The sequence below is a fragment of the Dermochelys coriacea genome, chromosome 9 (genome assembly GCF_009764565.3).
Source record: "Dermochelys coriacea isolate rDerCor1 chromosome 9, rDerCor1.pri.v4, whole genome shotgun sequence".
NCBI lineage: Eukaryota > Metazoa > Chordata > Testudines > Dermochelyidae > Dermochelys > Dermochelys coriacea.
Genome location: NC_050076.1, coordinates 75,339,273 through 75,352,161, shown reverse-complemented (window position 1 = coordinate 75,352,161; position 12,889 = coordinate 75,339,273). Strand labels below are relative to the sequence as shown.

The window sequence follows — 12,889 nt, the reverse complement described above, 5'->3', positions numbered from 1 at the left end:
CAACAGGAGTGTTGTCATCAGTGTCAATGAGCGTATGATGCGCTCCTTATTATGCTAAAAACTATATGAATACTGAAATAAATAAGAAATACATACATATTACAGGTGCAGGAAGCATTGCTTGTGTACAGCTGTGTGTTCTTTGTAGCTATGTCAGCAGCACACCTCACATACCAGTTGATTTATCAGAGGTGTTTTGCTCCAGGGTGATCTATTTCACTGAGGCCGTCCTCATTACTTGTAATATTCTTAATTTTTTGTTCAATATTTCAATGCGTTTCTAAATCTAGAAACGCAGATACCCCGTGTTCATTCATATCTAGCCAGGGGGCTTCCACCAGCCCCCCTCTTTTTCCATCCAGGTCCCCCAACCAACCCATTGCTGAGATCTTACCATCCCAATATGTACATGCTTTGTGTACATTGGGAACACTTCTGGAAAAAATGCTTCATTGATTATTATATAGAGTAGGAAACAGTTAAATGGACTGAATGAGTTTTCCATTTTTCAGTGTCTCGAATTAATAACTCCAGAATGAAGAGGCATGTGAGAAAAAAAATAGTTTCATCTTTTAATATGAATAAATCATAGATAGATGGCAGTAGTATGGTTGGAATGATGATGCGGCTGTCTCTAAAAGTTCTTTTACTAGGTTGCTTTAGCTGTCCAGTGTAATTCTAGGGAGATCAGCTTGGTTCATTCATATTTTAATAACACTTTACTGCAGTAGAAATTCTGACATTTATTAATCAGGATTTTATTGTAACCCTTTTAACTGATACTGTGCTGCTGACAGGTATGGTATGCTGAATGATCTTTCACATCGTTTCAAGAAAATGTAGATGAATACTTTACTCTTCCTATAGATAGCTCCAACATAAGTTTTCTTTTCCTGTAGGCACTGAGGCTTGTGCTTCCTAATTTACTTGGGGTGGGAGGAGGAATGAAGTCACTTTTAGAATTCAGTAGTATTCAGTAGTATTCTGCTTAAAATGGAAAAGCTATTAAAGAATTTTATGCTGAGTGGCAGCTCATGCATTATTACTAAGCCTGAATGCAATCATTTCAGACAATGAAATTCCCTAACTTCCTAGGGCAAGGGTGCAACATTGTTATCATAGACGTACTTTTTATCCACTATAAAATCTTATTTGAAGGGAGGCCATCTTTGATATCAGCATTAGCTAAGTTATTGTAACTGGATCAGTGAGAGAGAGTGGCATTGTGTGCAGCAACAAGAGGAAATAGACCCATCACTCTGAACAATATATAATACAAAATGGCTAGGAAGCTAAGAGGGGGGGAAAGGATATAAAATAAAGATGATACAATGTAAATGGCAAGACAGTAAGTATTACAGGTGTGGTTATACTAGCATGTATTCTGGTTTTGATTAAAAATACATATTTACCATGGCAACATTTTAATCCAAAAGACATTCCATAAATCAAATATGAAAACTAATGTATAATAATTACACAGGATCTCCTCAGAATATTTGAAACATCTTGGCAAAGTATGCAGCTACATTTGTCACTACCATGTATTTTGAATGTCAGTCAATCACATCTGAAGCAGAATGTGTAGTTGAAGTATAGAGTATCCGTACCAGTCACTGATTGCAATCGTCCTGCTTGTTCTCTCAAAGGTAGTTGTGTCAATCAATGGAAATAGATGTGCAAGAAATTAACATTTAAATTTAACATCTTCTTTTCCATGCAATTTCTAGAGACATTTATGTATGACATAGCATCTTTGGAGGGTTCAGCAAAATTGTCTCTTGCCTTACTGAACAAAGATTTAAGACTTTTTAAAATGCTTTATACATGTAGCATGCAGGTGGCAAAAAGTATCCTCCTGATCACCATAATGCATTGCCTATATAAAGGTAAACAGCACAATCCTCACTCTCATTTTGTGAAATGGACACTTTATCAGAGGGTGAGTATGATTTCTTATTTAAATGTGGGTACAGAATGACAATAATACTTTGCAATTATGTATTATTTTTTTATCTGAGGATCTCCAAGCACTCTTTACAAACATTAATAGAGTTTAATAACACCTTTGTGAGGTAAGAAGGTGGGGTTTTTGGCTGCACTTTATAAATGGGGAAACCAAAGGACAGAGTTCAGGGCTGAAAATTTAACATTGTGTACTTATAGTTAAGAACCTAAATAAATGTCTTTCTTTTTTCAGAGATGCTGATCAGGATAGCCTCAAACTGAAATCTTTCTAGATAGTGACAGCTTGCAATACATGTCTGGAATATTTAAACCCTACCTGGATATCACTAGAATGAATGACTTTTTTGAAAGTTTATATATAGGATGTATTTGAGCTTTGGTTTTCCTTTAAAAAAATAATTTTACAGATCTGTAGCCTAGATCTATATTGGATTCATAACGTAATATTAACACATTCCTAACTCAGGCTCAAGAATCATATTTGATTTATCATTTCCATTTCTTAATGTTTCATTGAAATTTAAAACAATATCATACAGGGATGAAGGACAGTCTTGTAGTTTTTTTTATTATTTATTACTATTTATTTCTTACATAGAATGATAGATAAACATGGTGCTTTAGAGATAAATAATAAAAGAAAGTTCCTTGTGCTGAGCAACTTCGTCTAAAATTTACTAGTAGAAATGGCACAGTAAAGGGTAACAAACAAAGGATTCATAGATACTAAGGTCAGAAGGGACCATTCTGATCATCTAGACTGACCTCTTGCACAATGCAGGCCACAGAATCTCACCCACCCACTCCTACGAAACACCTCACCTATGTCTGAGCTATTGAAGTCCTCAAATCATGGTTTAAAGACTTCAAGGAGCAGAGAATCCTCCCTCAAGTGACCCATGCCCCATGCTACAGAGGAAGGCGAAAAATCTCCAGGGCCTCTTCCAATTTGCCCTGGAGGAAAATTCCTTCCCGACCCCAAATATGGTGATCAGCTAAACCCTGAGCATATGGGCAAGATGGTTTGGTGGGTGGATGATGATGGGTTATATGAACAAAGAGAGTTACAAGTGTAAAGGATTGTGTTACATGATCTTTTTATTTGAACATTTTAGAATTTTATGAGGGTAGATATTGTAGTTTCCTATTTTTTGTACATTAATGTAATATGTTTATAGTTTGAGACAGTAAAGTGAGGCAGGAGCTGTGGAGAGGAGGTTAGCTTTGGAAAGCTAAGTAAAGTTACTCTTGAAGAATGAAGGAGAATGAATGGTACAAAGGATCTGAAAAGATTTTACCAGCTTAGGGAATAGCATGAGAAAGTTGTAGTTGCTGGTGGGAAGAGTAGAGCAATGTGGCATGACAAGTTAGGAGAATGTGAGAGATGAGATGTAGACAGAAGAGACTTAAAGGTAAGAATGAGACGTTTTGATACCTCAATTTTATTCCAGTTTTTGCAAATCACTTAACTTCTTTGCGGCTAAGTTTCCCCAACTGTAAGTTGGAAATAATACTACCTACCTCACTGAAATATTGTGATGCTATATTATTTAAAGTCTGAAAAGAATATGGAGATTCTCAAATGGAAGGTGTTATAGAAATTCAAAACGTATTAGGCATCCAAATCCATTTTGGCTAACTTTAGACACTTAAGATTGTAACACATTGTTGCAAACTCTCACGATGTTTTTCTGAATGTAGTGCTGTTCAGTTGTTTGTTTATCTGTCTCATGAAAACGCAATGAAAGGCTGCCAAGTTGTGGATTTTCCTTTATTCAAAATGGCTGCAATCTCCCATTACTCTCAATGAAGCTGAAGCCAGCAAGATGACTGCTATTTCCTTACAATCTATCTGTATGTGGATGTGAGGCTGCCCCTAATAAAGATAACTGCCACTGACTACTCTTTCTTCAATTATACAGAAACCATGCCCACAGGCAAAATGGCTGCCACTCTCTTTTTGTGGGGACTAGACAAGACACTGTTAGGACACAGGGAGTGTGAGAAGCAGGCTGGGCACTGTAAAATATGAATGGGGAGACTGAGTGGGGAGCTGGAGGCAGACTTAAGGGCAGCAGAGGAATTTGAGGGGCAGGAAGCCAATGGGGATTGTAGTGAGGTGGAGTGGCCTCCCACTGAGCCGTGCCTGCCCCTGGGAAGTCAGAGAGCGGAACAGGAAGTATTAAGGGTGGGGCCTGGAGCTCAGTCAGGCTGCAGCTGCCAAAGGAGACAGATGCCTTCCGGCTGCTCCCAAGCTGGGAGGCTACCGCAGACTTCTGCAGAGCCGAGGACTGGCCAGAGCTGCCAGAGCCACCCACTGACCAAACCACGGAGGAGTTGCCAGGACTGCCATGGGCTTTCTACCCTGATGACCCAGAGGACCCCCTGCGGATCCAGGTACATCCCGAGTGGGAGATAGGAAGTGGCGCAGGGGCAGCTGACCCTAGTCTAGCTGCAGCACTGCCTGAGATAAGGTCAGCGCGTTGTGGTCAGGATCCCGCCACTGTTAGGGTCCTTGGCCGGGATGCAGTGGAGTCGGGTAGGCCTGTGTCACCCCTACCTCTACCACTGCACCCTTGATTGTGCAGTTTTGTATGCTACTGTTTCCCCAGATAGACGCTAAAACTCCCAAAGTCTTTTATCTAATTAGTAAGAAATTATTTTGGGTTAAAAGTGTGTTGTTTCAAAACTATGTACTTCACTTAATCCCTTCTGCATCTGTAAGTGTGTCAGAAAGATCCAGACATATTAATGTGGGATGAGAAATAAGCTAAGTAAATAGTCTAATATAGACAATATGTTCAGAGAAACTTAAGGTGGACACCAAAATGGGATGCCATAAAGATAATTTTAAGAGCTGGACTTCCTTAAAAGAAAGGCAAGGGACAGCTTGTGCCTTTAGCAGACTCTTCTTCTTCCTTAACTTTCCTGTAAAGTATTAAAATAATTCTTGTGTTCATCTTATACATTGATTTAATTATTGAGTGTACTAATTGACAAGCCAGATGAATTAAACCATTCATTTATTGATTGAATTTCAGTTGTAACCTTAATTTGATCAGTTCAGAGAAATTAGAAGGAAATTAGTTAGTGACATATTTGTTGGCTTATTCTTTTAATAAATCCATAAATCCTGGTAGGATCCTTCCATATTCAAAGCAGCAACAGAGTAGTGGAGAGTCAGGCCCAAGGAATGCCTTAATGTAATGAAGTGGGTAATTATAGATCTCACCAAGAACCATCATCTCTCTTTGAGCTGGTTTACACTCACTTTTTATACCAGTTTAACTATACCAGTTTAGAAACCCATTTAGCTAAATTGGTGTAATCCTCATAGTGTGTATGCAGTAATACCTGTATAAAAGTGCTTTTATTGGTATAGCTTATTTCTATAAATCTATGGAATTATATTTAATCAGTACAAAAACTGTTTAGAATAGACAAGCCCATTTTTAAATATCAAATTGACATTGGAACTCAAATGGCAATCCCATTCATTGTTCACCTACTTTTGAATTTAAGCAAATCATTAGAAATTGCGATAATATAGAGCTCTCTCTGTGTGTAGGTGTAGCTCAGTCAGACTAGCATTACTCCCTTTGACGTAGACTATGTAAGTGAGATCGGAACCATACCCCATTCTGTGTAAATAATGGCACAATTTGCTGCTTGTTAAATACAATTTTATGAACCACAAATTATGATGTTTTGTAACATTTTAAAATAATGTGCTCCTCCATTTTTGTAAATTCATCTTATACTGTGTTAGGTACTTATATAGCTATAAAACTACTGATAGCTGGGTGTAAATGGGGAAACTCCATCACTATCCTCTGATGTCCCAGAAACCTCTTAGTCTCTCTAGTAAGGGGCAACTTCATGTGAATTTATTTATATACCCATCTCCACCACCAACACAGTCTCGTGCAGCAAAGTATTGATAGTGTTTTTGTCCTTTAGCCCTTTTGCACAGGGCCAGGGGGGAACAGAGGTCTCCCTGCCTTGAGATCTCATAGCTACTAGACTCAGCTAGCCCAGATTCTCCTTTTTATACCCCTCAGATGATGGCTAATTGGTTCATCAGCCCTCCCTACCTGATCAGCTAATTAGCTGCATATCCCCAATCAGCCTTCTCCAGTGGAGCTGACTAATGCTTAAGCGATCAGAGTGCTGGCTCATCTGTTAGCTCCCAGCACTCTATCACACTGGGCTCAAAGATGTTAATAAAGATCTAAAAGCCTAGTTTTATCATTTGTCCCACCAGTTTAACTGAGGACAGAATTGAGCTCTTATGGCTATATTAAGTCATTATCAGGGTTGCTGCACTACAGGAGAGTCAGGGAGAACATAAGAATGGCCATACTGGGTCAGACCAATGGTCCATCTAGCCCAGTATCCTGTCTTATGGCCACTGACAGTGGCCAGTGTCAGGTGCTTCATAGGGTATGAACAGAACAGGTAATCATCAAGTGATCCACTCCTGTCATCCAGGCACAACATGTGGCAGTCAGAGACTTGGGGATGTCCAGAGCACGGAGTTGCATCCCTGACCATTTTAACTAATAGCCATTGATGAACCTGTCCTTCATGAACTTATCTAATTCCTTTTTGAAGGCAGTTATAGTTTTGCACTTCACAATATCCCCTGGCAATGAGTTCCATAGGTTGACTGTATGTTGTGTGATGATGTACTTCCTTTTGTTTGTTTTAAACCTGCTGCCTATTAATTTCATTGGGTGACCCATGGTTCTTGTTAAGAGCACTTTTCCTGTGGGAGCCTTGGTAGGCATTGGCCCAGATTTTGAGCTGCATCCAAAGGGTGCACAGCCCAGCTCAAGGTGGTAGGGCAAAGTTGGCTGTATGTCACCTTTGTATCCCCTGGATTCTGTGGGTAAGTTACAGCAGTCTGATGGCTCTTTTAATTTATGCTTGGCTGCCTCTGGCTCCAGAAGGCCATTCCATCAGCTGGGAATGGCTGTAGTGCAGAGGCACTCAGGCAGTTTCCCTATATCCAGGGACAAGGACAGCCACTGTGTCTGCTCTGTGCTTCCGGGGAAGACCCCTTATGTAGAGTTTAAGCAGAGCAGACCTAAAGGAATATCTTCACATCTAAAATACACCCATGTAAATCTGGAGTAATTCTATTAATTCAGTGGAGTTACTCCAGATTTATACTGGTGTAACAGAGGTCAGCATCTGGTCCAGCATAGCTAGGTGAAAAGAGCAGGATTTGTTCCTTTAGAATTTTGTATCAAAATCCTGTGAAACTTTATGTAGTTTCAACACAAAACTAGATTCTCCTTCAATGTGGTGTAGGTTTTATACGCAAATTTTTTTGCACAAATTCTTCAACTTTGCTTCTACATATAAATCCTATAATATATATATATAGGAGCAAGGTTATCATTCAAAAATTCTCTTTAGCATTTTTGTTCATAACCTAGATAGTTAAAGAAAACCAATAGACTTTGTTTTATTCTGTGTAGATTATGTGGCGCTCATGACCATAGCATGTGAGTGCCTTCCAGTAAGGCATTTAGCCACATGACTACACATCTGTCATTTGTTGTTTGTTCTCTCTCCTTCTTCCCACTGCATATGCAGTGGAATGTCTTGTCTTGGTAGGTTAGTTTGGTTGGTTTGTTTGTTTTTTTTAAATATTCATATTGCTATGTATTTACGTTCAGGAAGGCAAGGTCAAAGAAATATGCCTTGCACTTGAAGACTTCCTGTCCCCTACACTTGAAATACGCACACAGGACTGATCAAAAATTTCTTTCCTCTCTGAGCCCATGTATGCTTGATATCGTCATGGTAAAACTTTAAGGTAGTGGTATTAAAATGCATACACATGTTCCTACATAGGAAATTCAGAGGAAGAAAACTAGTACGTGCCTAGGCTCTTATAGTATACTGTTTGTCACTGATGCTGACTAAATTGTAAAAGTTTTCAGGATTCATTTTTTAAAACTTTCACAGATATATCTGTGTTTCCAAATACATAAATGGTATGAAAAATTTAGAATGTATATGTTTGTGGTTTCAAGCTATTTGGTTGATTTCATGAGAATAAATTATTTTATTGGTTTCTTAACTGGTGAGAAAACTTCTTGCCCCTCAGGGAAACTTGGTTTAAGTTCTTCATAAACAAAACATTTTGCAAAAGGTGTTCTTTTTAATCCATGGATCACTTGCTTCTGGAATATAAATATTTATCTAAACCCTCATATGGATGATTTCTGTGCAGCAAAATAAGTTAAATTGACAGTTTCCTCCTTTACCTTAAAATCCCCACTCAGTTAATTGGAAATGCAAATATTATAGTATATGCCCTATTCTGAAGAAAATACAATTTCTTAATCGTAAAGCACACTATGTATTTTAAAGAGCCTTCATTACAATAACCTCATCAGCTGAGGTTTATTTGATAAATGCAGATTTTTTAACATTATATCTCTGTTGTGAAATCACTTTTAGTTGAAATTGAACTAAGTTTTCAGTTTCCTTTCTCTTAGAGTTACTGAGTTGCTATTATGGTTTATATCTGTGACCTCATTTTCCTACAGATAGTGTGGTTTTGATCACACGAGGAAGTATTTTTTTTTAAACCAGATACTAAATACTACTTTTTATTCTTCTCTACAGAGAGCAGGGGAGACAATCGGTGGAGATTCTGAAAGGTAATTTCTTTTTTGTCATCTTGCATTTGAATGTACAAAACTGTTGTGTACTATATTCATTATATTTTAAGAAATTAGTTGTGCTTTTTACTTTTGTAGAGGTATTTTTTGTTTTGTTTTTCTGAGAGACTGAAGTAATTTCCAGATTTTAGTGAGAAAAACATTGATCTCAGTAAATATATTTAATGGCTTCCCCTGCTGATTGCTTCAAGTATGAACATAGTTTTTAGATTTAAAGGGTTTCTTGAACTTTTTTTTTAAATTAAAATAGTATCAGATATAAATGAAAATAAATTAAAGCTGCAATACAAAGTTGAGAGAGCAAATGTCTTCCCCTTTCCTTTCTTTTTCTCATTCCTTATTTATAAGGATTAACATTTCAAAAGCACTTTGAAGATGAAAAGTGTCACATAAATGTTTAATAGTAGTATTTTGGGAAATCAACAATGAAATAGTCCTTTCTGTGAATATTTTTGTTCCATCAACATTTTTAAAATGCTAACCCCATCTGCACAAATATGTAAACTAATGTTTATCTTTCTTAGAATCTATTTATAAATATACTATGGCTAAGCAATTATTGTTCAATTTGTTCTTTAGTATTTGTATTTGGTCAAATAGAATACAGAGAAACACAAATAATAGTAAAAAGAAAAGGAGTACTTGTGGCACCTTAGAGACTAACAAATTTATTTGAGCACCTTAGTCTCTAAGGTGCCACAAATACTCCTTTTCTTTTTGCGAATATAGACTAACACAGCTGCTACTCTGAAACAAATAGTGGCAATATCTCTGATTCATTTACAATTAGACTGATTATGCACAAAATATATAATAGATTACATCAAATGAACTACATTAAAGTAACATTGTTTGCAAAGTCAGATACTTGAACATTAGGAAATGCCAGAATTAAGGTTGTCCATGTGACATTAATTGTGGTCCCCTTCTGCATATGCATTATGATACAGTCTTTAATTACATGATCACATCCTATTTTTTTCCATAGAAACACTGCCTCACTCAGCCCATGGATAATTATTCCATGTTTCTTTTTGTCCTTCTCATTCATTGAGTGGCACTAAGCCTTTTTTAACCATCCAAACCTTCCAATGAATAAAAAATAAATAATTTTCCCATGGGTATTTCAATGGTGCTTTTAAAATAGTATACAAATGCTTCACTAATAAGCATTAAAGAATTTATTTTCACAACACCTGTGTTAGATTTGGTATTCCTATCCCCATTTTACAGTTTGGGTACTGAAGCACAAAAATATTAATGTCAAAAGCACCCACTAATTTGGGGTTCCTAACTTGAGACACTTTTCAGAGTTCTTTATAGCACTTTCTCTGCTCAAAGCACAGCTCCAAGTCAACTTCAGTGGCAGTTATGAGCACTTAGCACTTTATGCACTCATAAAAGGAAGAACACATAATTTGTTACCAACTGTGGTGTAAATGTTTGACATAAGTGGTTAAGTCTAGCATCAAATAGGAACTCTGTGGCAGGGATAGACTCCAGTTCTCTAAGGTGGCATTCAGCCTCCTTAATTAGGAGGCTGTCCTTTCTCTAGTGCAATCACCTGCCTCATTGCCTTCCAACTTCTGCAACAAATGGGACAGACAGGAATCTCATTCACTGCATACTCTGCTTCATTCCAGAGCACTGTCCATTCTGTGCACTGAATGAGATGGGACTCGTGGTAAAAAAACCTATGATCATGTAATTAAAGACTGTATCATAATGCATACACACAAAGTGGCCAACTTAAGGTTGCACAGGCAACCTTTATAGTGGCATTTCCTAACTTTTTAGTGCTTGACCTTGCAACTTGACATTCTTTGAACATAGGGGTTTTTTTTAATGTGATTTTTTTAAAACAAGAATAAAACCTCTATCACACGGAACTATATTGATGTCCAACTTGAGTAATTTTATAATGGAAAGTGTCAGGCACCCTTACCTTCCAGCAGCACTACCAGCTCCTCCAATAATTATTACAAATGACAAGCCCATCCCCAAATAGTTTTGAATATATCTGCTCATCTGCTATACAAACTATGGGCCAGATCTTTCAAAGACAACTGCATGATGAGACCCAGGCTCCTTGGGAAAGCACCATCAACTTCACTTGGGCTCTGTGCAGTCACAGACATCTGGCCAGGCAGATCTTTGATCTTTATAACGAATTGTTTATAATATATAACAGAGAAGGTACATATTAAAAAACCCACATGCAAATATGTTGAAAAACACTCCTGTTATGTGCAAAATATAAGACTCATTACAATATAGTGCACTATATATCCATTAAAGAAAACAACTTCAAGTAAGTAGGTTGTCAAGTGAGCCTGAGTTGCTGATTTCCCTTGACAAGAAGGACCTGGGAAAGTGCTCTGACCCTTTTGTTCCTATTTCTTGTAGCTTTGGAATCCTATGTGTGGATATCTATATAATAGCCGATTTGTAGAAGCCAGAGGCCCAAGGGAGAAGGTTGCAGTTCCTTGTGGTTGATCCTGGGTTGCTCTTTTTTTCTAGCTGTGATTGTTGACAGAAAGAGGCTGATGCAGACATGAGGCCACAAAATAATCTCCCTGGGAAAAAACTGTGGGAGGGTAAAAACACAGTAGAAAACACTGAATGTTCCTCAGAGTTTCTACCTAGTTCTTTTTTCAAAGGGGAGAAATTTGCATGTCCATTGAGGGGATAGGGAATGGAATCCTCCGTTTCTGTGGATCGTAGTGCTCTGTGAGCAATGTGACCGCAGAGCCATGCCACCACTACAAAAGAGTATAAGGAAAGAGCCCTTCAGAGCTACTCTGCTTGTCTCCCCTGTTAGGGTTATAGAAGGCACAGAGGAACAGTTATTTCTACTTAGAGAAATAAAAACTGTAGAACATTTCTCACTAGGAATTCCTTCTTGTCTCCATTCCCTCTTACTCCTAGCTCTACCATTTCACCTAGCTTCCCATTCCACCTATTGAGAGGCTTTCCTGCCACGTTTTGCTGCTCTTTGCAGAGTATAGTGGAAAGTTACATATGGTCTTGATTTTTTGTGTCTGGATCATTGAGACTATGATTCCCCCCACCCCCCCATCATCATTCTCCTCTGTTTCTTCATGCTGCTAAACACCCAGATAGAAAAGCAGAAGATTCTCCTTTATTTGTTGCCCAAGTATTCAAACCAAAAGGAAAGAAAATGTATTGTCCATGAAATTGCATGGGGATGTTACAGATCAATGTAGCTGCAAATAACAAAAGTGCAGTGGAATCCCCATTTTCCAATTTTAGCCATAGTATTAGATGCCACAGTCTCCACAGAGCTCTCATGAACTGTCATTCCACACATAAGGAATCTTGTTTATTGGGGAAGGGAATGTTCAGTTGTGTTGGAAAATCATTGCCAGCACGAAGTTCCATAGCAACTGTTCTTAGCGTTTGTATTCAGTGAATATCAGTAACTACTCACTGTTGTTCACCTAAAAAAGGTATTAATCATATCCTCAGCAAATATTGCATGCTTAAAAAATAAGTTATTTAAATCATTGTAGTTAATGTTCAGGAGAAAAATAGGGAGAAATGTTTTGTAGCCTTTTTTTACATGTACTTACATGTACAGTATTTTCTTATATTTGCATTTTAAAAATGAGGCACCTTTGCTATTTTATGTTCCTCTGAGCAAGAAGTAAAAATTCATACAGTACAGTATCTCTCATTACAAACATTTATTTGTATAATGAAATTTGAAGTCAAGGGAGTCGCATCAGTGATGAATTTGGTCCCTTTTGTCTGTACTTTAATGGGTTCCACTTCACCACTTTAGAATGACTGGTGCAGTCAATCATAGATTCATTAAGGCAGAAAGAAAACATTTGGTATCAAGTGCTGTGGGCAATATGTTACTATTTACGTTCAATGTCAAAAGTTGAAAACCTGAAATATAGGCTGCAATGAAGGTTTTAAATGACACAGTTGTATCTTCTATGTCCTTTCAGATATTTTTAGCAGTTTTAAATTATTTAAGATTGTGCTTGTGACCAGGGCCCTAGAACAAATGGTGCCCTAGGTGAGGAGCATCTTCGGCGCCTCCCCCCTCCATTTTTTAAACTTTTGAATAACTTATTTTGATTGCATTTGTAGCCCATTTCTTGACTTTGATGCACTATTGGCATGCATGATCTATCCCTGTCAAATAAGACGATAAATTTACACTTTCACAATTACACAATAAAACAAGG

General features: G+C 37.6%; 1 protein-coding gene across 1 annotated transcript in view; it reads left to right on the top strand.

Annotated features, from left to right (window-relative positions):
* LOC119861898 (connector enhancer of kinase suppressor of ras 2-like) overlaps positions 1-12,889 on the top strand; it is a 479,757-nt gene that overhangs the window by 364,483 nt on the left and 102,385 nt on the right. The window contains exon 15 of the mRNA XM_043492113.1: positions 8,614-8,648. Coding sequence (XP_043348048.1) covers positions 8,614-8,648 — 35 coding nt within the window. The remainder of the gene's footprint in view (positions 1-8,613; positions 8,649-12,889) is intronic.